Below are 27,013 nucleotides of genomic sequence, written 5' to 3'. Positions count from 1 at the left end.
GGTAGGTCCCAGAGCTGCAAGTCACTACGTCACTAGAGAGGGGAAGGCAATGGCATAGTGGTAATGCCACTGGATTTATGATCCAGAGGACCAGGTTAATACTCTGGGGGTTTGGGTTCAAACTCCACCACAGCAACTGCTGGAATTTAAATTCAATAAAAACTATGAGGCTAGCTCAGTAACAGTAATGATGAAATGATCAGTTAATTGATGTAAAAACCCATGTGATTCACTAATGCCCTTTACAGAGATAAACCTCCTGTCCTTCTCTCCTATATGTAAGCCCAGATTCCCAATGTGGCTAATCCTTAATGCTCTCTGAAATGGCCTAGCAAGCTACTCCATAGAAAGGCAATCAAGGCCGAATAGGAAATGCTGGTCTTGCTAGCAACACCCACATCCCATTAAATAAAATTTTTCAAAACCGGCACTCCTCTCCCTCTCCTGTGTTCGACAGACAGTCCAACAGCCAGTACATCAAAAAAGAACCTATGTAACATAACTGCTTTGACAGCCGACGGTATCTCACACTACATCAAGTGTAGTCACTACCATGAAAACATACCTTGCAGCAGATTCCTGATGCATCTGTACTTTCAATTTTCCAGCATAAAGTCAATTGAATGATGGACTTAGTGAGAACAATTCAGCCCCAAAGTGAGAACAGGCAGGGAATTCCACGTGGTCAGATTTACTATATGCCTTCTGGGTGTCTGAGAGTGCACAAATACATGTGGATTTCCCTGAGTTGACAAAAATTACATCTACATGGATATGATGAAAGGTTTAATATTTTAGGACAAAAGCTTCACATTTTCTAAACAGAGGGATTCTGCAGGAACCAACTTAAGCTAATCACACAATGCAGCTGGATATAATTCTTTTGTACATGCAATCTGCAAATCAGTACAAGTTTTACACAAAAGGAGGGCCAGCAGGAATGGTAATCTGTTCCTCAGCACAGCTACTGACCTGATTTGCTCATCCAGACGGATGGTGAAAAGCAGAGAAAAGGAAAGAAATTGAAGTTTAAGAATAATGTAGTGATTCTCTGAGGGTTATCAGCTTATCTGCAGAGGTATAAATGACTTCCATTTATCCAGGATAATGACTAGGTCATTGCTTGCTCAAATTAAATAAATTTGGTTTACTGCTCCCATTAATATGCCTTAAGGCTACATAATCAAAAACTCAGTTATAAACACATTGCGTCCTGGGAAAGCTTAAATTATATATTTAAGGGTTGTTAAACCTTAAGTATTTTAAAGTGATTAATTTAGTTACTCACAACTTTCCCTTTAATTACTAAATCTTACAATTAGCAACAGTCAGACTTGCTGAGAAAAGATAGAACTTTCCTACGCTAGGGCCAATTTGGAAACATTGAACCAATGAAACTGACGTGGGAGCAAGACTTTGAACTAAAAGAGTGGCATCCAAGACTTGTACTGAAACTGACTCCATACGCGGATTATGACTCATTTCCAACCTGAAGTGCAAATAACCAGTGCCAAGAAGTGTGCCACTGGAAAAGCACAGCAGGTCAGGCAGCATCCGAGGAGCAGGAGAGTCGACATTTCAGGAATGAAAATAACCAGGTGCTGCCACCTCCAACATATTCCTCTGGTCACAAATCTCTGCAAGTGCAGTTTCATCAATGGGCCCTCTTCCAACAATGCTGTAAAACACTAGGCAAGCATAATTTCCATCAAACTTCAAGCAAAAAGAATCAAAGAAACCCCAGGGCAAGATGCCTCAAACTATTGTCTCCAGCTAACTTACAATTCACAATAACTTGCAGCCATTTTCTAAAACACCTGCATTTATAGTTGTCTAGTTTAGCAGCTCAAAGGGGTCGCAGAAAAGTAACCTAATAAATCTGATGGGAGTCAAATGAGCAGGTTTTTGGGAACGTTTCCTAAGAGAAATGGAGAGGTTCAGGGAAGGAATACTAGAGTTTCCAGTCGAGATGGCTGAAGGTACAGCCACTAATGGCAGAATGAAGGAAGTGGAGAATGTACCAGAGATCAGAGTCGATAAACATAGAGTTTGTGTAAAGTTGTGCAAATGAAGGAGGTTACAGGGATAAGGAGATGCTAGGTCACTGAGGCTTTTGAACATGAGGATGGCATTTTTATAAATGAGGCATTGCTGGACCAGGATTCAGTATAGGTCAGTGAGTGCAGAGGTGGACAGGTAAACGGTGCTCAGTGCAGTTAGTGTATAGACAGCAGAGTTTTGGGTCACCTAAGTTCATAGAAGCTGACGAGGACAGTTTTTAAGATCCTATGTGACTTGTGCCGAAAACCTGTACAACTTGTATGGACCAGCGTACTGTGAAAAGGCAACTAAATTGAAGCCAGTATCCTGGCCTAAATCCAAATACTTTGCAAAATTACTCCTGCCATAATTATTTTGAAACATATCTCCACTTCTATTTTTGGTACAGATTAGCTAAGGTTCCAAAGCCTTCCTGCAGATTTCTGGAGCCTTTTGAAATAAACATTACAGACAAACTCGTGAATTAATTAAGTAGAGGAAGTAGGCTGCAGCACTGGCTACAAACTCTTGCTGTGTGTGAGCATCTGATCATTTGCATTTTGCTGTATTCACTGAATCCGACATTGGTCCTGGATTATCAATACTGTGAAGTATCTATATTATTGCAAATATAAATCACTTCTATTTGGTTAATAGGCAGTGGAGACAAAACAGTAATTTTTTTTCCATCAATTAAGGGCAACCTGCATTTATATAGGTCTTTTCACATCCTCAGAGATAATCAACTCCAACTCCTCCTGTAAGTGCTCACCAATTATGGAAGACCTCATGCAGAGGTGGACATGTACATAAGCAATTATCCAATGAGTGCCTCCACTGGAAAATGCTTATGATTAACTTCTACAGTTAACAAGCAAAACTTCACATGAAAGACCTACACAAGTTTCACACATATTACTGTTGCCAATCCATTGCAGCGGGTAATATAGCTTATAATGTTATTTCCGAGACTAGAGTCATGGAGTCATAGATATGTACAGCATGGAAACAGACCCTTCGGTCCAACCCATCCATGCCGACCAGATATCCCAACCCAATCTAGTCCCACCTGTCAACACCTGGCCCATGTCCCTCCAAACCCTTCCTATTCATATACCCATCCAGATACCTTTTAAATGTTGCAATTGTACCAGCCTCCACCACTTCCTCTGGAAGCTCATTCCATACACGTACCACCCTCTGTGTGAAAAAGTTGCCCCTTAGGACTCCCCTCTCACCCTAAACCTATGCCCTCTAGTTCTGGACTCCCCCACCCCAGCATTTTTGGCTCTCCATTTCCGACAAGCTAGTGGATTTATTAAAGAGATTCCTTTGAGAGAGCATGGTAAAACGGGATGAGTTGATTTAATCAATACATTTTGTTATGCACTTTGAGATATACAAAAATAATAATTTGAGATAAGACACATAGCGAGAGTAGCAGACTTGTGAATAACAAGTGACTCTGCTTTCCAAAGCTCATCACCTCATACCTGGGCCAGTTGTAGGTTCATTGGGAGTGAATAATTGGGGTGATTATACAATCATCATTAAGTTTAATCAGATGACAAGCAGGATGCTATAAATTAGTGGAACCTTGGTATAAGGGACAGTGGATAAGTGATAATGTCACTTGTTGCGTTTTCCTGATGAAGAGTTTTTGCCCGAAACGTCGATCTTCCTGCTCCTTGGATGCTGCCTGACCTGCTGTCCTTTTCCAGCACCACGCTAATCTTGACTGTAATCTCCAGCATCTGCAGTATCCACCTCCGTCAAGTTTCCCAAAGGCCTAGTCTAATGGTCTGGGAGCAAATGTTCAATTCCGACCAGGGCAGCTGGTGGAATTTAAATTCAATTGATAAATCAGGAATATGGATTCTAATGTCCTCACTTGGTCTGACCTACATCCAACTCCAGACAAAATGATTTTTGCTCTCTGAAAGGGCCAAGCAATCCATTCAATTCAAGGAAATGAGAGATAGGCCACAAATCCTGCCTTTGCCCATGAAAGAATAAAGCATGAGGAATCTTTTTTTCACTCACATGATAGTTTATTCTCAGTAGGTCAAAGAAACAGACAACACAGAACCTAAACAAGCTTGAAACTAAACCTGGGTGCAACAACTCAACTCTACAGATGGCTATATTAAGCTCCTGTGAAATGAGTTATTCTGCTAATTTCAGTCACGCTCCTTGCTGTGAAATTATTCTCTATTTTAGGAAGGCTGTGAACAATATGGCGTAATAAATAAGGGTCCCATTTCAACAGCTGCAAGTGACCATGTAAACTGTAACCAGTAATGCAAAAAACTCTTCAGAAAAGTTTCAAAACAAAGTCTAGGCCCAAATGGTTCTCAACACCCCACAATATAGCCATGCCTATGGCTAAACTTATTCTTTGCTGAATAAAAGCTGTTATCTGAAATGCAGCTCCAACAAACTGCTTGAACAGAAAGACTATATTCAGTCAGATGAGCTAGAAATAAGTCGGCAATCTTTTGTCACGTCTAAACTCGGACAAGGACCAGAGGTAGGATGATGAACATCAGTGAAAACTTTAAAAATTGCAGTCAGGCAAATCATTCCAACTACTGTGCAGTCTTGACATTCCTCCACTGAAAGGAGTGCATTCATTTCCATACAGTCACAATGGTTTTTCTGGCTCTCGCCTGGTTGGCAGCATTCTCACTTTAGATTTTGCAGCCTTATATGCAGAGCTCCTAGCTCCAACTCTTAATGCAGATTGCTGTTTTTGTAGCTGTTTCTAAATATTGGTGAGTCATTCCCCTAACTGCAAGTCATAGGCGGGGACATTTATTTGCTGCTGTTTCTTTGTGCTGCTGAGGGCTGGCAGTCAGTTCCTCTCCACACTGGAGAGTTTCAACCTTAACCCTCCTACCTCTGCACTGGAGACAAAACGTTTGAGTCCATGATGGGGACATTGAGCTCCAGGCTTTCCTCTGCACTGTGGACATGGAACACCAGTTCTCTTCCATATTAGGAACATGACCCTAAACTTCCTTCTGCACTGGGGAGATGGAGCTCAGGGCCTCCATGCCCAGTTATAAAACCATCACCTTTTGTCACTGCTGGGGAGATGGAGCTCAGGGCCTCCATGCCCAGTCATAAAACCATCACCTTCTTTCACTGCTGGGGAGATGTAGCTGTAAAGTCCCCTTCACGCTGAGGAAGATGAATTTCATTTTTAAGAACCTGGTAATCACCCAGCCCAGTGACTCAGTGAAACCTCTCTCCTTTCATTGTGTACTGGCTAAGAAATAACCACAGAAACAGACACGTGAAGGAAGGATGTTGAGAGAAGAGAATCGGGTTCCATCTTGAATTAAGCAGTAAGGAAAAGAACAGGGGAATTGTATGGGGGGGGGGAGGGGGGAGCAGCAAAAGCAAGCACCTCTGGCTGTTATATGGAATTTTATTTGTTTGCAGGAGTCATACAGAGATGAGACCAGGAAATTCTATCATTGCCCACTGCCAGAGGTCACTCTCGAGGTGGTTCTGCCTCTACCAAGAAAGAATGCGAAACCTTACATTGACAATGTCCTCTCTACATTTTTGGAATACCTTAAGTGTAGCTTCAGAAATGATTCTGTCGTGCCGCTATTGCTATTCTATGGAAATTCATTTGTACACAGTAAAGGCGGTCAAACAGCAGGGTGGGTTTGCGGAGGTGCTATTAACAGCTTTGGTACCATCAGTTAGGTAGATAAAGATTGGTGAAAAGCAGGAGAACTTGTCCACAAACAAGGTAATGAGCACCACAAGGTTTTCAAGTGACGCAAATTCAATATATAAATTATGATAATCATATAATCAATATATGATTATCTAAACACTTTGAGGTGACAAGTAAAACAAATTTTGCATTTCCTCTGCACAAGAAAAACGACCTGAGCATGGTGGATTTTGGTGTCAAGATATAGGCCTGGCTCCACTTCAAGACCTATGACATCCGCGACGTTGACTCCAATGCAAACTGCTTCAAGTTGCAACTGGGGTGGGCCATCGGGTATAAACTCTGACCTCCTTTTTGCCCACTTGAGATATGCTTCAGAGTGCAGCCCATGAGAAGCTCACTGCAAAATGCTGGATTAACTGCCTTTAGTTCAAGTTGTGACAAAAACATGATTGGACTGTCTAGCCTCAATAAACATTTATAGTATTTATGACACAATCAGAATAGTGAAGGGAGGCCCAATTAACGTAGTGATGTTTTCTTACTTGTTTTTTCCTTTGGGATCTCCGTCGGGGTTAGAGGTGTATGTTCAGGTTCAACTGTGACTGGTGTGCTACCTTCTTCAAAGTCAGCGCTCCCCTCTGTGAGAAAGAGCAGAATGTCCGTGAGCAATTAATACCACTCCAGATCTTTCTTAAGACTTTACAATGCAATTTGATAGACTGTCTACTTCTGGTATTTCAAAGCCAAAGGCAGTCAGGTTTCCTTATTATTTTAATTGTGATGTGCATACTAATTTAAGGAAGGGTGAAGACATTGCTGTGCTGTAGAACCTTGAATACCTGGGTTGAAATTACAGCCAGATGACGGAGAGAATTAACATTGGACTCCAAACATTAACGCCATTTCTGTCTCAACAGATACTTCCACACCTGCTGAGTTTCTTTCCAATATTGGACATCCAGCCCAGTGAACTAGATTGCATGTTCTCCTGCCCTGAATCCAAATGTTTTAGCTACTTTCGAACTAAACTGGTCACACTTCTGCAACAGGTCGGATTTGAACCCAGGCCTCCTGACTTAGAGTGTCTTGTCGGAAATATTTATCTTCAGAGGCAACATTCAGGGCAGGAGTTCAAAACATTTTCTTCAACAAATAACTAGTCTAATTTAACAGCAAATTCAAAATTCCCTATTCAAAAGTGTTCCATTAATCCACCTAGTTGGGATGCCATGTTGTAGCTGTACGGGACATTGGGTAACCCACTTTTGGAATCATGTATTCAATTATGGTCTCCCTGCTATAGGAAAGACGTTGTTAAACTTGAAAAGGTTCAGAAAGGATTTACAAGGATGTTGCCGGAAATGGAGGGTTTGAGCTAAAAGGAGAGGCTGAACAGGCTGGGGCGATTTTCCTGGAGTGTCAGAGATTGAGAGTGTCAGAGGTTTATAAAAACATAGGGTGAATAGCCAAGGTCTTTTCCCCAGGTAGAGATGTCCAAAACTAGAGGGCATAGGCTTAAGGTGAGAGGGGAAAGATTTAAAAGGAATCTGATAGGCAACTTGATCATGTAGAGGGATGCATGTGTATGGAACCAGTTACGAGAGGGAGTGGTGGAGGCTGGTACAATTACAACATATAAAAGGCATTCTGGATGGATATACAAATAGGAAGGGCATAGAGATATATGGGCCAAGTGCTGGCAAATGGTATTAGATCAGTTTAGGATATCTGGTTGGTGTGGATGAATTGGACCAAAGGGTCCAATTCTTTATGACTTTACCTATTGTATTAACCTACCCTTAAATCTGTATATGACTCACACCTCAGATCACAAAAGTGCTATGGTGCAGAGAAGGCCATTCAGTCCATCATGCTTGCACTGATTCTATTACCTAGTATCCCAAAGCCATACCCTTGCACACTATTTCTTTCCAAATAATTATCCAATGTCCTCTCAAATGCATCAGCTGAACATGCCTTCACCACAGCTCCAGGCAGCACATTCCGAAATTCTAACGATTCACTGCATGAATCTCACATCAATTTTGCTTGTTTGTACGTTCCTTTTAATCAACACCCTCTCGTTCTTTTTCCCTTTATGTGGAAACAGCTTTTCCTTATCTAGTGTCATAATTTTGAAAACCTCTATCAAATCTCTCCTCAGCCATCTCCTCTCCAAGCAGAGCAGTCCCAACTTCTTCAATCAATTCTAATAACTGAAGTTCCTTATTCCTGGAATCATTCTTGTATATTGCTTCTGCACTCTCTCCAATGCATTCACATCTTTCCTAGAATGTGACACCCACAACTCTGTACAGGTGTTTATAACCTGTGGACTTGTTTCATCAATAAAGCAAATTTTTTCAATGCTTCAAGCCGGGACCCTTCAAGTGACAGAGTCAGAGGTTAGATCCCTGGTTGATGTTTGGCTTGGGTTTCTTGGAAAATAAATGCTAATTTTCAAAGTCCTAGGGAAAAGATCGGATCTCCAGGCCATGCTGAGCAGCCAGTGATAACCACTCCACTCTCATTACACCCTGCCCATTTCTGTGCCACTGAGCACAGTCCCAGCCCTCCCTGTGGCAATGAACAGAGCTCCTTCCTTCCACCTTGTCACTGGCCAGAAGCAAGCCCATGCTGGCAATGCAAGGAGTGATCACTGGGTAAGGATGGCATTGCTGCTCCCAATGGCCAGGGAGGAAGTCACAGTCTAAAGATAGGGGGAAGACCATTTCAGAGAATCCCTATAGAGCAGCAAGAGACCAGTCGGCCCATCGAGTCTGCACTGACCCTACAAAGAGTCCTTCCCCACATGGGGCTTTTACCACAGTCAATCCACCGAGCCTGCACATCTTTGGGAGGAAACCAGTGCACCCAAAGGAAACCCACACATGGGAAATCCCGACAGGGAGAAACCCTACAAACTCCACACAGACAGTCGCACAAGGCTAGAATCAAACCCGGGTCCCAGTGCTGTGAAGCAGCAGTGCTAACCACTGAGCCACCGTGCCAACTGGGATAAGGAGGAATTTCTTCACCCTAAAATTGGTGAGCCGGTGAAATTCTCAGTCACAGAAAGTTGTTGAGACGAAAACATTGAATGGTTTTAAGGAAGAGTTTGGTGTGGTTCTTAAAGGGATCAAAGGGTACGGGGCAAAGTGGGAACAGGGTACTGAGTTGAATGACCAGCTGTGATTATAATGAATGGCAGAGAAGGCTCCAAGGGTCAAATGGCTACTCCTGCTCCTGTAATTTTCTATGAATCGTAGCTGCCATAGCCCTACGGTTAAAAAAAAAGACACATCTTAATAGCGATTTGAATATTTATAATGACCAGCTCATGGAGAGTACAGATTAAAGGTCAGCCCAACAAGTAGTCTAAATCTTCGAGATATTGATTGGGGAAATTAATCATTCTTTTCTGAGTACTAATGCACTAGTAACAGAATCAGCTATTCTGATGCTAATAGTCAAATTTCATTCTAGCTTTCCATTAGGTTCCTCCATCCTCTTACCAGCTGATGTTACAAAGTCCTCATCATCTGTTTCCAAGGGGAACCTCCGCCGTCGAAGGTGACTCTGGTCCAGCTCAGAGTCCTCTGGGATTGGAACTTCATCTAAAACCTTTGACGCATGTATAATCTGGAAAGACAAGACATGGAAAAGATTTTGACTTGCCAATTCCAACATAATAAATTCACATCTAGAAGGAACGTCTTGTCACTGAGGTGCTGGGAGGTTAAGTTTTCCAAGTGGAACTTGCTCCATTAATTGACTCAAGACTCTCAGCACAGTTTTAGCTACATCACATACAAGTACCAATTAATTAATGTCATAAATGACATCGTTACTTACTTTTTAACTAAACCATTTGATTGGTGGTTGAAGGGGAGGTTAGCAGCCATTACATACAACAGTATAACTCGAAGAATGGTACAGAAGTGAAGGGACGACCGGGTTTTTCAGGACAGTGAGAGGGTATGAGAAGGCAAAAGACAGAAAATCTGTTCCTTCCAGTGAATCGATAATCCGAGGGCGGAATCTCAAAAACATTTGCAAAAGATTTGCAGTGGACACAACCTGTCTTTTTCTCCAAGCTATCGGGATCTGGGATGTTCCACCTGAATTGAAGTCGATTCTGTAAATGACTCTGGGAGTAGAGGTGGATAGGTATTTCAGAACGAGGAACATGCAGGGTTAAGGTCAAAATAAAAACAATGGCTGGTATTATACACAATGTTTTTTCAAAGACCAGTAGAGGCACAATGGGCTGAACAGCATGCTTCTGTGCTGTATGATTTCTCACAGGCAGTCACATAGTGCTAACGTCACTGGACTAGTGTTTCAGGGCTGCACTAATGCAACAGACACATGAGCTAAATTCACACTATAGCACTTTGAGGAATTCAGATTCAATTAACCTGTAAATGCATAATAAAATACAAATCTTGTTTATCAAGATCAGGAAGCTACCAAATGGTCATAATCAGATCAGAAATGATCAATGCAAAGAGGGCTCAATGGACCCTTCCTAAAGTGTGCTCAGGTGTACATGTACTCGGGTGAACGCATGTATGAGTCTAACTACAGGTTATTTCTATAACACACCCTCTCCAGGAGATAACAAACACTAACAACATCATCACAGTTCATCAACTTTAATTGTAGTTTTTAACCATTGTACAAATATTCCTGGCCACCACTTTCGTCCACATCACCTGGAATATGTTCAGCCAGAGTTGGTAACTCAACCTACAATCCTAAGATGAATCTGTGCTCCTGTAATTCTGACTTCTTTATCTCCAATTTTAATTGCTCTAAAATTGGTGCTCATGATTTCAGCTGCCTGAGCCCTAGACCTTCCTATCTCAATTTCCTCTCCTATGTGGGATGACCCTCAAAAACCCATCTCATTGACCTAGCTTCAGGTCATTGGGCTTAAGTTCTTATGCGGCTTGGCATTGTGCATTGTTCTATAACACTCCTGTGAATCTCCTTGGGACTTATGTTTTATTCACTGATGGGGTGTAGGCTTCCCTGGCTGGACCAGTAGTTAATGCCCATTACTAATCCATTTAACTTGCACATGTTTGGACTGTGGGAAGAAACCGGAATACCTGGCAAAAACCCATGCAGACACAGGGGGAATGTGCAAACTCCACACAGGTTGCAGTCGATCTTGGGTCCCCGGCACTGAGAGGCAGCAGTGCTAATAACTGTGCCACCACACCACCCTCCAACTCTTGGTGAATGTCCAGTTCAGTCACAATCTTGGTGTATGACAGTAAACCACTTATGAGAGATGTACAATACTGGCATCCACCATATGTATGCTGATTCCAAGTAAAGACTGACCCTCAAAATGAATTAAAATTCCTAAACTTTACTATTCCAAACAAAGAGAGATTAAGATTACAGAAATTCATTTCTGCAGCTTTTTAAAGTGGCAGTGAATCAGATGCTGCCAGATCTCGTCACCAGCTGAAGCAATGTTCAAAACCAGCACAACCACAACCTGTACTCTGTGCAAGAATACCCAGCGATACAGAGGAAATTCTTCATTTTTTAAAAAAAAAAAGTGTTTTAAGGAAGGGATGCAAGAATCATTTTTAAATAACACAAATAGACTAGAAAATTGAAAAGCTAAATGCTCCAGGTGCTGGAAATCTGTTAAGGAGAGAGAGAGAGACAGACATCTCCAGAAAGTCAAGTGTACCTCAAGCATTCTGTTTACAAAGCTACAGGGAATCAGAGATAGAGGCCCTGAAGTCGTTTGAAAATGAGCAAGTGGAGCTGCACTTGTTTAGATCAACCAAGCTCCCATGTGGGATGGGCAAACAGCCCTCAGTGAAGGATGGCATGGAAGCAGCTGATTGCTGATTGAGATGGGACCTTCCAATAGAAAGAGTTCAGATTTCCAGAGGAGGAGACATTGGAGGGATAAAGTTTTTGTCATCTCCAGAAAGTTTTCATCCAAAAGGTGTGTGAGAGGGAGCAAAGCAAAATGAAAGTACTCTTCACTGAAGTGGAAAATACCTGTCTGAAATGAGAAAAATGGTCTGAATGGTGCATTTATTACATATAGAGAAGCAAGCACTTAATTCACAGAGACTAAGCAATAGTTCAGAGCCTCTAAGATTCTACAAAATTAATAATTAAAGAACGAGCCTAATCTCAGTGAATTCTCACTTCAGCTCTGTGGTTGAGCGCAAGTGGAGAACTATTCAGAGGATTAACCAGCTGCAAATGAAGGGAGTTTCGAAGATTAGTATCATTCACCTAGTTGGCTATAAATTGCTTTGGGACATACTCAGGACATGAAAGGGACAAAGAAAATGCAAGTCTGTCCTTTCTTTACCTATCAGTTTTGCTACTAAGAACTTCAGTTATCCACTGCAACATTGCAGACGCAGTGAATGACTGTTTAAGGAGACAAAACAGAAACGACGAGATGAAACTCTGCAAAGTATCCCAGACCTGGTTGACGGGCACTGAACTGGTTACCTAACAGGAAATACTCCCAAGTCAAATCCATGGTGCAGTTTTATTTTGCATTAACTCTACATTGAATAATCAGACAGATAGACCAAATAAGAGAAGACCACGTGACCAGTCAAACCCTAACCTATCAACAAGCTTTTGGCAATGCACCCTGCCACTGAACCTCACAGAGTGACAGAATCACGTGAATTGAAAGGTGTCGCATGAGATGCGGCAAGCTATGTGCAAAACGGTTAGGATCCACTACATTACTGACCGCTGAGTAGGCCTGAATTTTGGCATTTGTTCCAATCTACCAGTCTTGGTAAGCCTCAACTGTTTTATCCCTGACATAGTCACTATCACAGGGTCCTAAGATGCTGGCACAATGTGGACCTGCTTTCATTGGCCCTCACGCTTGATGCTTCTTGCAAAGACATGATGTGACTACAGGGGATGAAGTGGGGGATGTGCTTCAAGGTGGGTGTAGTGAAAGATTGGAACTGCAGGAGAAGGGAGGAATGGGAGGGAAGGAGTTGAGTAAGTGAGGGAGAGAGCACAAGTGAGAGCGAGAGGATAGGTTGGGTAGGTGGGTGGATGAGTGAGTGTAGAGTTAGCATTTATTTCACATGTTCCAGCCAACCAGAAGCCAACTGAAGCAGGCAGCCTCCTCCTGCCTGAGGGTTTTTCATGTCCGTTGTCAACCCTCTGCTATGCCACTCTCATTTTTGATCCAAATTTCTACTGTTTAGCTATAAATAATGTCAAATGGAGTGAACTTTATGAAAATAAAGCCAGAAATGCACGAGTAGAAATAGGGGTCAAATACTTTTGTACAAAGTGATCCAATTTTCTCTCTTGAAAACTGCCCAAGGGCAATCCCACAGGAGATGGCCTGTTTAAACACAGTTCATCACAGCTGGGTAACTTAAACCTTCAAGCCAGAACCATCTGGCCTCGTTTTAACAAAGCAAAACCCCTCATATCTATTCTCCAACGATGAAGTCTAACAGCTGTCCCAGCCCTTGTTGGCAAATGATTTTGCACGAAGCACTGCAAAGACCCAACACGTGTGTAATCAACTGAAAGCCAGAATTAAAGGCAAATAGTCCCAATGTGAAAGGTCTCATTCTTCACAGAGATATACAACTCCTTTCCCTGAATCTTTCATCAATGAAGGGGAATTATCAACGGACTTTAACTGCATTGTTAAGTATGTTGTATCCTACACACCCAACTCAAAGCAATTGTGCTGCCTTCACAAAGAGGCAAGCTAATGGGCAATTTATTTAGAATGATGTCCAAAAAATCTTTTTTTTTTTTTAAAAAACAGAGTGAACATTCTACTCATTTTCAAAGTGTGGAACCCCACCCACATGGAAGTCACATCAGCTTCACCTACTGATTATAGACTAGATTTCCTACATATGGAAACAGGCCCTTCAGGCCAACAAGTCCACACCAACCCTCTGAAGAGTAACTAATGCACCTAACACTATGGACAATTTAGCACGGCCAGTTCACCTGACCTGCACATCTTTGGATTGTGGAAGGAAACCGTAGCAAACCCGTAGGAAACCCACGCAGACGCGGGAAGAATGTGCAAACTCCACACAGACAGTCGCCAGAGGTTGGAATCAAACCCGGCTCCCTAGTGCTATGAGGCAACAGTGGTAACCACTGAGCCACCATGCCAACCATTGATGCTTCTGAATGGGGGACAAGAAAGGAAGGCAATTTTGCATACTCAGAATATCAGTGTGAATGTGATTAGTGTGCAGACTGGAAATAAAGAAATGCTATAGAAAAGATCAATGAACCATAACTGATTAAGAGTAAAGAACAGAGTCCAATGTGAGAGCAGAGGGCAAAACAGCCGAGGCCTTCATTCAAAACAATGACATTCTCTGCTGGAAGTGTGGATGGGTAATTGGTTTTGTGGACAGCCTGATGTCAATTGATCCAAACGTGAAAATACACATTTGGAAGGCTCTAGAAGGTTGACCAATGAGAAAGGTCATGAAGGGAAAGCACAGAATTAAAGAAACCAAAGAATGTTAGAAATAAAGCAAAAGGAAAAAGTATTAAGAAAGGTAGCTTTGTTGGGAAAAGCAGGAAGTCCAGCTCCATACAAGAACAAGTTTAGGCAGCTACAAAACTTAAAAATTAGTCATTAAGGACGAACAAAAACTTTTGACAGATCATTTCAAACTTAAAGCACCTACGAGGAAAAACAATAGGGGTTTGAATAAAGAGTTTACTGACCAAGCATGTGAGGTGGACAATGAGGAATGGGTTTAAGACATAAAAACAGTCAGTAAACAGGTTTAAACAAGGTCATGAGGTGATGAATACGTGACCAAACTTTAGAGGATATCTACACTTAATGTCATCACCCGAGTCAGTACAAGGGCAGCTTCGTTATCGCTATTCTGGAATTGTGAACAAAAGATTAAGAAGTTCATCACAAGCACAGCAGGAATGTGGGGAGGACATATTCATCAGCAGGAGTTTGATTCACATACTTAGTGGGCAAAAACTGTATAAATACTAAAGATTGAGTGTGCCATTTGCGGAGTAGTCTGAGAGAGCTCAAGGTTGGTAAGTGCTACTACCGCTACTCTGCTGAGGTTTTAGAACCTCTGCTTAGACTAGGGCTTGGTGTCTCGTTACTCCGTAACTGTGATATTGTAGTAAATGTTTAAATAAATGTGCTAAACCTTTACTGGACTGCTTGTAAGAATTTTATTCCAGGCAACTGAACAATCTCAGGGAAAGAACCAGGGAAGGTCGAGTCCTCCCCTTACCCACTGAAGCTCCTGGGGAGGTTTTGACACTAATACCTGACAACTCATACTTTCTGTTACTCTTACATGAAATGAGCACATCACTGACAAGGTTAGTATTTATTGACCATCTCCAGTACCCAAGAAGATGGTGGTGAGCTGTCTTCATGAAACTATTGGGGTGTCTGTGGTGTAGGGGTAGTCTTGGTATATATATATATATATATAAAATAGAGAGAGAGAGAGAGATCCAGAATTTTAACCAGGAGACAGTGAAGGAATGGCGATATAGCTCTAAATCAGGGTTATGAGTGAGTTGGTAGAGAACCTGAAAAGTGCTGTCTTTGTCCTTCTAGGTGGAAAGTGCTGTCAAAGCAGCCTTGATGAGTTACTACAGTGCCTCTCTTAGCTGCTGGTAAAGGGAGTGAATGTTTAGAGTAACAGATAAGGCAACAATCAATCAAATTACTTTGGCCCAAAGTAATTTGACCTTCTTCACTGCTGTTGGAGTTCAATTTTGACAGGCAATTTCTTGATTCTTCACACTCTTGATTTGCTCCTTGTAGATGGTGAACAGGTTTTGAGGCTCAGGTGGTGAGTTCTTGCTACAGAATTCCAAATTTTACCTACTCTAGTAACCACAGTCTTTCTATAACAAATCCAGTTCTTTTTTGTGATCAACAGTAATGCCTAGGATATTGGCAGTGAGGGATGCAATTATGGTAATGCCATCAAATACCACAGAGAAATGAAGGAATCTCTCTCTTGTTGAAAGTGATCATTGTCTGGCATTTGTGTGACACAAATGTCACTTACCTCTTGTCAGTCCAAGCCTGGGTATGGTCCAGATCATCCTGAATATTGATACAGAGTCAGTATCTGAAAAATTGTGAATTCTGTTGAACATCATGCATTTATCAGCAAACGTTCCCACATCTGACCTTCAGATGGATAGGTGGTCATTGATGTAGCAATTGAAGATCATTAGATCTCAGACAATGCATTAAGGACCTCCAGCAGAAATGTCCTTGGACTGATATGATTAGCCACCAACAATTGCAACCATCTTCCTTGCTGCTGGGTTCCTCCAACCAATGGAGAATTCTCCACCCCGTCCCTCAAATCCCACTGACTCCAGCTCGGCTGAAGCTCCTTGATGCTGCACTTAGTCAAATTCTGCTTAAAGGCAGTCACTCTCACCTCCCCTCTGGAATTCAGCTCTATTGTCCATGTTTGAACCAAGGCTGTAATGGAGGTCAGGAGCTGTGTGTCCCGAGCAGGATTCAAACTGAGCATCAGTGATCAGGTTATTGTTGAGTAGGTACCCCCTTTGAGCAGATTGGCAACATCTTCCATCACTTCATCAATGATCAAGACTAGACTGATAAGTTGGTAATTGACTGGTTTGAATATACCCTGTGTTTTGGGGACAGGACATACCTCAACAATTTTCCACATTGATGGGAAGAAACTAGTGTTATCCTTGCACTTTAACTAAGAACTAACTAGGAGACGTTGACTGGAAACTCATTCCAGCTCAAAGAAAACACTTTCAGGAATGGATCTTGGAGAAAATTAGGATGAAAGTATCAACATGAACTGCAGTAAGACAGTAGATCAAATTCCTTCCAAAGGAATATTGCAAGCTAGAACAGACAGCAGCTTATCCTGCAGTTAACACACAAGATAAAGCTGTGAAATTTCTGAGAAAATCCTGTTGTGATTCCCATAGCCTGCTATTCCTTTCTCTTTCACGTGCTTCTCTAGCTTTCTCTTGAAAGCATCATCATTCAGCTCATCTCCTCCCTGGGGAAGTGGGTTCCACATTCCCACCTTTCTGTTTGAAGCAGTTTAATCTCAAAATGTTTGTCAAAAATTATGAACAGCCTTTTTCAATCAAGTCCACCGATAAGATTTTTTCCAGAAGTCATCCTTAAAACATCCACATCGAATCCATTTGACAGAAACCTCCCAGATAAACATTGGTTCCCACTGCTCTAATTCACGCTGCAAAAAAAATGTAGCTAAGACCCCAGGGACAATTTGATAACTGTAAGCCTCTTGTCAAAATGCTAACCTCCCTAATCCTCTAACAGTCCTCTGCACCATTTTCTAATCTATATATATTGCTTGCATTACCAAATGAGGAGTTTGTGTGTACTTACTTTCATCTGTGAAGCATCATAACTGAAAGTATTAAAATTAACTACAACGTTAAGTCGATTCACTGCCATATCATTGCAATGTGGCAGAATGCAACCATACCTTTGCTGTCTTTAAGTAACAAATATACATTTCCAACATGCTCAACACCCTTCTCCATCAATTGAATATCACAGAATAACATCAGGGAGAAGAACGTTCCTAACACTAGGTGAAGCTCACTTTCCTTCATTACAATTTGAGAGCTACAGACTTTCCTGCTGTAGATGTCTCTACACAGGAACCTCAGAAAGGAGTTCAAACGTAAGAGTGAATACATGACCTCCCTGAGCTCATAAAGGTAATTTCAGCATGATTTAATTTAGGTTTACAACCCAGGGCTTCAAACACATGACTTGTTCCATACTAAAGTTTTAAGGAAAGCGTCACCCACCAAACTTGTCTCCAGCTGAAAGTTTAAGACTCAATTTATTTATAACTTGTAACAGCTTGTTACATTCTATTTTCAAACAAGCACATATGGAAGGTGATATAATTGCATCACTTGCACTCTACTTACCAATGAGAACGCTTCTCCCTGAATCAGCAGCACTGAACTCATCTACTCTCAGGATGTAGGTGACAGTAGCAGGACTGTAACCATAATCTATCTCCCCTATACAATGTTGGTGGCACGTAGTCTTGAAGAGACTGGTTTGCTCAGTCTATTTAACAGGGACTAGAGACAGATGCAGGGCAGATGAGAAACTAATGCGTTTTCATAACAACCTGGGAACTTGGGCAGCATCGTTCAAACCTGCAAAATCACTAAATAAAAAATTGAAAGAACTGTGAATGCTGTAAATCAGAAACAATAATGGAGATTGTTGGAAAACCTCAGCAGATCTGGCAGCATCTGCAGAGAGAAATCAGAGTTAACGTTTCAGGTTGAGCGACCCTTCCACTGAACTGCCTAGGAGATAGGGATTGCAGATGCATAGGAACACCAGCATCTCAAAGACTCACATGGGACTTGAAATGTTAACTCTACTTCTTTCTACGGATGCTGCAAGGTCTGGTAGAGTTTCTCCAGCACTTTCTGTTTCAATCCTCACATCAGCCTGATGTGGAATTACATTGTTCCTTCACTGTTTGTGCGGCCAAAATCCTGAAACCCCCTTCCTAATAGCACTGTAGGGTACCTACTGAGTACCACTGCAGTGGTTCAAGGAGATTGTTACCTGCAGCTCTGTCAGACAATTAGAGATTAGTAATAAAATGTTCACAAGCGAAACTGTGGGAGAAAAGCAAACCACTTTCCCTGCCCACCACTTGCTCACAGAACCCACGTATGTTTTCAGCCAAAGGCAGCCTACCCACAATGCCACTGGCACCTCAACTTGACCACACTCAGCTCAGGGACTAACAGTGAAACGAAACATTACCTAAGCAGTTTCCCGACTGAAAGAATACACTGTCTAAATGATCTGTTAACTGGTTTTCCTACCTCACAATTGTATCGGTGCTCCTGAAGCCCCAATGTCTCCCCAGGTACTCAATCCCCACAAAGCCCATGCAGACTAGGTGGCACCAAGATACCTGAAAGGAATGAACACTGCTCTCGGGATTTATTGAAGCCAGGATGCTAGCCATTAGCACCCATTTCTGCAGATGAGCTAAACCTCCTGTTACAATTGTTAACTGATGGATACTGCTGGACAAGCAATTGTTTTTTATTAACTGTAATCGAAACTGCATTGTCTTGTAATTAACATTACACTACTGTAACCCCACAAAACTGACTGTACCTACTGCTCGAAGAGGAGAAACCTTGACTTAACTGTGCAAAGTGTCTGTTTTGTATCAGTCCATTCAACTTCTCCTCCCAAGATATCATGAGAAATAAATCAGTGTTCATCAATTTACAAGATCAGTGTGGCCTCTATTTATAATTGGACAATTCTCTGACAGAACAGAAACAAATACAAAGTGAACACCTAAAAGATCATTCAACTTTATTATGTGACATGGTGGGATCTGAGCTCACTCTATTGCTATAGCACCGCCCTAGCCATTACACTGATGGTACCATCCTATTCTGTAACTACTTACAGAATAGTCACAGTGAGAGAATTCATTGAGAACAGGGTAGATAGATACAATTTCAAGAACTGTGAAAGGCAACATAGAGCTTTTTCCATCACAGCTAGACAAAAACATTTCCTAATGCAGTACAAGAGCTAGATACTGTGGACAAGTAAAGCAAGGGGCACCCAGAAGTCAGGCAAGAAGGTAGCACCAAACAAAAAGGGCGGAATCGATGCAGTAACTTCCTCAGTCGTTCCTTCACCATACAAACGTAGCAGGACTCTCACGTAAAAAATTTCTAAAAATAACTGTCTTTTACAGTCTCTACAAATAGAGCAGAACATTGCTCAACCTGTTTTAGGGAGAAGACGATAGAAGGAAAGAAAGGTGGTTGATGTGATTGATGGACAGAGAGAAATAAAATGTAAATGCAACAGGGATGTGTCACTTAGAAATCTAAGGAGACAATGGCTGAGGTAGGCCCTGGAGATGATGGTGCTTTTCTCATTGCACTTAAATACTGGTTTAGATAGGAGGAAGGCACAAGTATCAATGTCTACGCTGGTGCTCATGATAATGAGAGACAGACCCATAGCTTTAGTAACAACCAAAAGAACTGCGGATATTGAAAATCAGAAACAAAAGTAGAAACTGCTGGAAAAACTCAGCAGTTTTGGTAACATCTGTGGAGAGAAAGCAGAGTTAACATTTCAAGTCCAGTGACCCTTCTTCAGAAGTTTAGCAATTTCTGTTTTTCTTTGTTTCCCATATCTTTATTATTCAGTGATGGTCAATGCCAGGGATATTCATCAACAGTCAACAGGATGGAACATGGACTCAGCAACAGTTGATCCTGCAAATCAATACCGGTTACAAAGCAGCTGGTCATATTCGTGAAGCTTAGTCTTAACACTGGTTACATTGTCCTCGGTACAAACTGGATTCAAGGTGTGCAGATTATAGAGTCAGAGTCATAGAGATGTACATCATGGAAACAAACCCTTCGGTCTAACCTGTCCATGCTGACCAGATATCCCAACCAAATCTAGTCCCACCTGCCAGCACCCGGCCCATATCCCTCCAAACCCTTCCTATTCATATACCCATCCAAATGCCTTTTAATTGTTGCAATTATACCAGCCTCCACCACATCCTCTGGTAGCTCATTCCATACACGTACCACCCTCTGCATGAAAAGGTTGCTCCTTAGGTCTCTTTTATATCTTTCCCCTCTCACCCTAAACCTATGCCTTCTAGTTCTGGACTCCCTGACCCCAGGGAAAAGACTTTGTCTATTCATCCTATCCATGCCCCTCATAATTTTGTAAACCTCTATAAGGTCACCCTTCAGCCTCCGACGCTCAGGGAAGACAGCCCCAGCCTATTCAGCCTTTCCCTGTAGCTCAAATCCTCCAACCCTGGCAATATCCTTGTAAATCTTTTCTGAACCCTTTCAAGTTTCGCAGCATCTTTCCGATAGGAAGGAGACAAGAATTGCACGCAATATTCCAACAGTGGCCTAATCAATGTCCTGTACAGCCGCAATATGACTTCCCAACTCCTGTACTCAATACCCTGACCAATAAAGGAAAGCATATCAAATGCCTTCTTCACTATCCTATCTACCTGTGACTCTACTTTCAAGGAGCTATGAACCTATGAAGCATCCAGTCATGCAGAATTGACTCCTTCTGATGAGCTGTCCTTTCGGGGCTTGTACAGTATGGGATGAATAAATTCAAAGAGGAGATTGTAATCCAAAACATTATGAAGAGCGCAAGACATCTGGAGTCATTCCAAGAGTACAAATGAAGAGTACCACATCAACTTGTGGATGAAGAGATAGCGTCAGAGACGTCTAGCACAATATAGTCACAAAACTACATGTGACAGATACTTTTAATCAATCTGTTCAGAGGCATTATCATACCTCTGCAGCAGGTGAACAGGTCTCCTGGCTTAGAGGCAAGAACGCTAGCATACACCACAGGGTCAAGCTGCATGTTACACATCCATTCACAAACTCAGGATTTCAAGATATTTTTAGCAGGCACATCCCTTTGCTTTCAGCTGCAGATTCTACTCCAGACTGAATCAAAATCAGCTCATTTAAGTAGCTCATCAACCTTCCTCCCCAGATATGTTTGCAAAGCCATGTTTTAATGAGCTTCATTATTCCATTGCCAACTTGTCAGAAGTTCTTAAATATTTTCTTAAACAAATATGGCGGCATGGCAGCTCAGTGGTTAGCATTGCTGCGCCTCAGCGCTAAGGAGCCAGGTTCGATTCCAACCTCAGGTAAGTGTCTGTGTGGAGTTTGCACATTCTCCCCATGTCTGTGTGGGTTTCCTCCGGGTGCTCTGGCTTCCTCCCACAGTCAAAAGATGTGCCGGTCAGGTGGACTGGCCGTTGGAAATTGCCCATAGTGTCTAGGAATGTGCAGGCTAGGTGGGTTAGCAATGGGAAATGCAGAGTTACAGGGGCAGGGTAGGGGGTTAGGTGGGATGTTGTTCAGAGGATCAGTGTGGACTTGATGGGCTGAATGGCCTGCTTCTACACTGTAGGGATTCGATGGGCTCTATGTACTCATTAACAAAATGAAATCCTAACTGTATGCAACATTCAAGTTTCAAGGAGCATTACAGAGCAAAGCTGAAGGTGCAGAAAAGATGGAAAAATACAGAAGTTCATTGGGCTGGGCTGTCCATTCCCATCTCCCATTGACACAGTTGGCAGCTATCGATTGCCCAGGTTCCCAGTGGCCAATTCAGATTGCAAGTTCGACAGACATGAAAAAGCTAAACATTGAGGATTCCCGTTGTATCTTATACATAGGAGTCAACAGTCTGAATGTGCTTTAAAAATAAATGCCAAACAACTGGCCATGTGTTCAAAGTGCATTGTTCCTGTGGAAGTAATTGTTCATAGATTCCAAACCTGCTGATAAAATTAAAAACTAAAGCGTGCATTTTATCTTTATGAATGACATTTTTTTAAACCCTGTGAGGGTTTGACTTATTCAGTCTTACCCCTCTCTTCTCACATCCAGTGTCATAGCTGCTCCCAATGTATATCTGTTCAGACAGCCAATAACCAGCATCTGTTTCTCTTAAGATTTATTCATGTCATTGTTACGGTTATCAAGACAGACATTAACAAAAGTAACTAACACATGAAGTTGGTTACACCATCAAACTACACAATAGCTTTGTGGCAGAGGTGAATTTTAGGGCGAAGGAGAACGAATCTGGGGGTGAACAGCAGCAGCAGGAGAAATACCTGAGCAGCAGGCTGACTCAAGAGTGAGCATGGAGCTGAATCTACAGGCAGTGCTCCAGAGGCGACATCACAACTCAAAGTGACTGAAGCTTGGCTGCTCAAGAACCAGGTTTGCAGACTGAATGGTGTCCAGAGAGAGGTAAAGTGTTTACTTTTATGATGATAATCTGCTAGGAATAGACAGTAAGAGTGAGACACCTGAGTTTGGTGGCTAATGGATTAGATTGTGTAATCAGTTCCTCGACTATTGTCTATCATTGTTAAGGTTGACTTAGTCGATAAGGTTCACAATGGCTCTGTGGAATGCATCTTTTGCAAAATGTGAGATCATGTACACTTTCAGTTTGCATGGTGACTACTTCTGAAGGAAATGTGTTCAGCTGCAGCTCTTAATTTGCCACATGGAATTGCAGCTGGACATACTTTGGGGCATCGATCAGATTGAGATTGTCATGGATAGCATATGTAGTGAGTTGGTCACACCACCAGTAAGGGCTACAGGAAGACAAGTAAGCATGGGTAAGCAGTACAGCAGTCCCCTGCGACATTCCCTTCTTGTTTTGGATACTGTTGGAGGATATAGCCTCTCAGGAGAAAGCAGCAGTAGCAGCACCATCAGTGGCATTACGACTGACACTGTTATACAGCAGGGAGGGTCAAAGTGTAGGCGAGCAGAAGTGGTAGGGGATTCTATAGTCAGAGGCACAGAGCACAAGCAAGACTCCAGGATGGAGTGTTGCCCCCTTAGTACAAGGGTCAAGAATGTTTCTGAGCAGCCAGAGTACATGTTGAACTAAGATAAGCAGAAAGAGAGATGAGGCCCTGCAAAGGGAGCTCAGGAACTTATGTGGGAAGTTGAAAAGCAGAATCTCTATTGTTGTCATCTCAGGCTTACTTATTGTGTCACGTGCCAGTGAGGTTAGGAATAGGAAGATATTGAATTCAATACCTGGCTAAAGAGCTGGTGTAGGGGGGAGGCTTTCAGGTAGGCAGATCATTGGGATCTCTTCTGGGGCAGGTGTGATCTGTACAAGAAGGAGGGGCTGCACCTAAACTGGAGAGGCACCAATATCCTGGCAAGGAGGTTCGCTAGTGCCATTTGGGAGGGTTTAAACTATTGGGGCAGTGAGTGGGAACCAGAGCAGTACATCAGCAAGTGAAACAACTGAGGAGAAGTGAAGAGACTAAGGCCAGTAAGTGGAAGAACAGATTGGGAGGGTTTAATGAACATGGTGGGACTGGCAGCCTGAGGTGCATTTGTTTTAATAAGAGGAGTATAAAAAATAAGGCAAATGAACTTAAGAGTGTGGATTAATACATATAACTATGATGCTGCAGCTGTTACAGAGGCATGGTTGAGAGAGGGATAAGGATGGCAGCTTCATGTTCTGGGATTTAGGTATTTCAGGTGAGATAGAGGGGGATGTAAAAGAGGTGAGGGAGTAGTGTTACTGATGAGGGGAAATATCATAGTTGTACTTAGGGAGGACACCTTGGAGGGTTCACCAGCGAGGCCATATGGGGAGGGGAAAGTGAGGTCTGCAGATGCTGGAGATCAAAGTTGAAACTTTATTGCTGGAACAGCACAGCAGGTCAGGCAGCATCCAGGGAACAGGAGATTCGACGTTTCGGGCACAGGCCTTTCTTCAGGAATGGGGAGGGCTCAGGAATAGGAAAAGGGCAAAAACTTTGATGGGATTGTACTACAGGCCTCCCAACAGCCAATGGTCATACAGAAATAGATATGTGACAGATTATGGAAAGATATAAAAACAACAGGGTTGTTCTGGTGATGATTTTAACTTCCCCTATATCGACTGGGACTCATTCAGTGCTAGGGGCTTAGCACAGGAAGAACTTATTAGGTGTGTCCAGACAGTTTTTTGAAACAACATGTAAATAAATAGTCCAACTAGGGAAGGGACCATACTAGACCTGGTATTGGGGAATGAGCCCAGCCAGGTAATCGAAGTTTCAATGGGGAAGCATTTCAATAACAGTGACCATAATTCTGTAAGTTTTAAATTACTTATTGATAAGAGTAGTCCTTAGTTGAAAGTACTAAACTGGGGGAATGCTAACTACCATCATATTAGGCAGGAACTGGGAAATATAGGCTGGAAGACTGTTTGAGGATAACATCACGTCTGGTATGTGGGAATCTTTTAAAGCCGATTGATTAGAGTGCCACCCAATCTTTAGAACATCAGCTAACTTAGACTCTGAATGACGACAATTCTGCTACTGATGGCCCACAGTGCATCATGTGCATTTAGTTTAGAGTTGCTAGATATTCATGAAACTATTTCACTCAGCACAGTGGTGGTGTCACATTATACAAAGCAGGATCACTGTCTTTGTGATGTCAGGATTTTGACTTAAGAACTGTTTTCATGGTCACTCATCAATAAAGGGACAAGTTTACATGGAGAGTTTCTATTATAAGTTATGAATAACATGACAACTGTTGAAAGGGCTGTCAAAATCGAAAGTAGTTTTAACCTACTTATTAAAGTAACCAGATAATATCTCAGTGAATAGTTTAAAATGTTGGCCTCACATCTGATAAAGCAATTCATTTCACAAATGAAAGCAAATAGTGTGATGTGGAATGGTGTGATGAGAAAGCACTGCTCCTGAATTTTAAGTGCTTTATACTAGAGAGCTCAATTACTCTGCCAGTCAGCACTTGCTGCCAACTTTATTTGAAAGAATTTAAAGACACAGCATTTTTAGGAGATAAAACGATAGAAATATTATTACAGGCTGCTCAGTCAGTTGAGGAGAGAGGATTTGCAGAAATCTCCAATGATGGGGCAGGTGGAAATCTGATATATAACACTGCCTGCACTATATATTAGACCATTCAGCCATGGTTACACGCAGTGCATTTATGGGACAGATTCGATAGGGAGAGAGACGGACAGAAAGATAGCAATCGATCAAGAGGAGGATGAAACAAGGAAACAATTGTTCAGGACGAAGGATGAACAAGGAAATAAGAGGGAGAGATTGGTGGTGAGAGATGGAGAACACTTACATTTTATTATTACTTAAGGCTGGGTGTAGAAGTTGAGGATAGCTCTAATTTTACATTCAGATACTTAGGCTCAATAATTGCATCAGAGAAGGAAAGTGTAAGGCTGTGAGCATAGGAAATATGTGGTGGTCATTCAGTCCATTGAGCCTGTTCAACCTTTCAACCAGATCATGGCTGATCTTCTACCTCAAGATTCCCAGACTATCCCTATGGCACTTAATACTTTGAATGTCTATAAGTATCGCAACTTTGCCTGCACACAGAGCAACCGATTCTTCACAGTCCTCTGGGCAGAGAATTCCAAAGATTCAACCCCTTTATGAGTTAGAAATTTCCCTGTGTTTCATTCACAAAGCTATTCGGTCCAACCTGTCCATGCCGACTAGATATCTCAACCTAATCGAGTCCCATTTGCCAGCATCTGGCTCCTATCCCTCTAAATCCTTCCTAATCACATACCTGTCCAGAAAACTTTTAAATGTTGCAATGTTGCAATTGCTACCCCGATGCATGGACTCTTGGAATGGCGACAGGGCGTCAGCTGCAGCAATGGCAGAGCAGTGACTCCTGCCTGCGGTCGGCCCAGAGCCTGAATCCTTTGGCAGCAGCAGTGTCAATGCCCAGAGCATGGGCTCCTGCCTGCAGTAGTCTCGGAGCGAGGACCTTGTAGAAGTTCTAGAGCTGTGTTTGGGAGCTCAATCGATGAAAATTAACTCTATTTAAGTACTTTCGTTTTACACTTTTGCAACTCAAAATGGCGCTGGACTGTGACAGAACACTTTTCACTGTACCTCCCTAGCTATTTGTGAAATAAATCATTCATATTCAGAAAGAGGATAACAAGCATACATATACAGCTGAAATGAGAAGACAGCAGAAATAAAAAGATGGTGAAAATAATTTGGCGAAAATGATAGATTTGGACAGATAAGGCAAAATGTGGGATTTCAACAGGTAACACAAACTCTGATCTCACCAAACGATTCAGAAGACGGACATCTGGCTAAGAACAGTGCACAGAGATAAACATCTCCCACATTGGAAAGGAAAATGGGTGTGTTGCCAAAAATAAAACAAGGAGGAAATCAGAGACTGCTACTCTTGGGAGAAGCATGACATGTTATAACATTAAATTCAAATACTGAAAATAGTAGATCATGTTCTCGCATTGACACTCGGAGCACAATGACCCTGGGGTTTGCCATAGCACTGGGGCACAGTGATCCTGGACCATTGTCTTAGCACCAACACACCAAGATGTAAAGTGACAGCAAGTGGTTGCCCCATTTCTCAACAAGTGCCATAGAAACATAGAAAAAATACAGCGCAGTACAGGCCCTTTGGCCCTTTGCCCTTGAACTATTGTTTAAGCTCCCATGGTCCCTATGAACCAGAGCTACCAAATCAATCCTGCTACTAGGATTTTTGATACACTTGTTCTGTCAATCTAAGTGGTACAGT

General features: G+C 42.2%; 1 protein-coding gene across 14 annotated transcripts in view; it reads right to left on the bottom strand.

Moving 5' to 3' along the window:
* Positions 1 to 27,013, bottom strand: part of hspg2 (heparan sulfate proteoglycan 2) — a 530,612-nt gene that overhangs the window by 385,854 nt on the left and 117,745 nt on the right. For all 14 annotated transcript variants that reach the window (XM_087980629.1, XM_087980631.1, XM_087980637.1 and 11 more), the window contains exons 2-3: positions 9,253 to 9,379; positions 6,280 to 6,375 (exon numbers count right to left, since the gene is read on the bottom strand). In XM_087980629.1, the coding sequence (XP_087836755.1) occupies positions 6,280 to 6,375; positions 9,253 to 9,379 (223 nt within the window). The remainder of the gene's footprint in view (positions 1 to 6,279; positions 6,376 to 9,252; positions 9,380 to 27,013) is intronic.

Source organism: Chiloscyllium plagiosum, unplaced genomic scaffold, assembly GCF_037043375.1.
Source record: "Chiloscyllium plagiosum isolate Xiang-an unplaced genomic scaffold, Cpla_swu_hap1 HiC_scaffold_37, whole genome shotgun sequence".
Classification (NCBI taxonomy): Eukaryota; Metazoa; Chordata; class Chondrichthyes; order Orectolobiformes; family Hemiscylliidae; genus Chiloscyllium; species Chiloscyllium plagiosum.
Note: the sequence above shows the minus strand (reverse complement) of the source record. Positions and strands in the feature narration are given on the sequence as shown.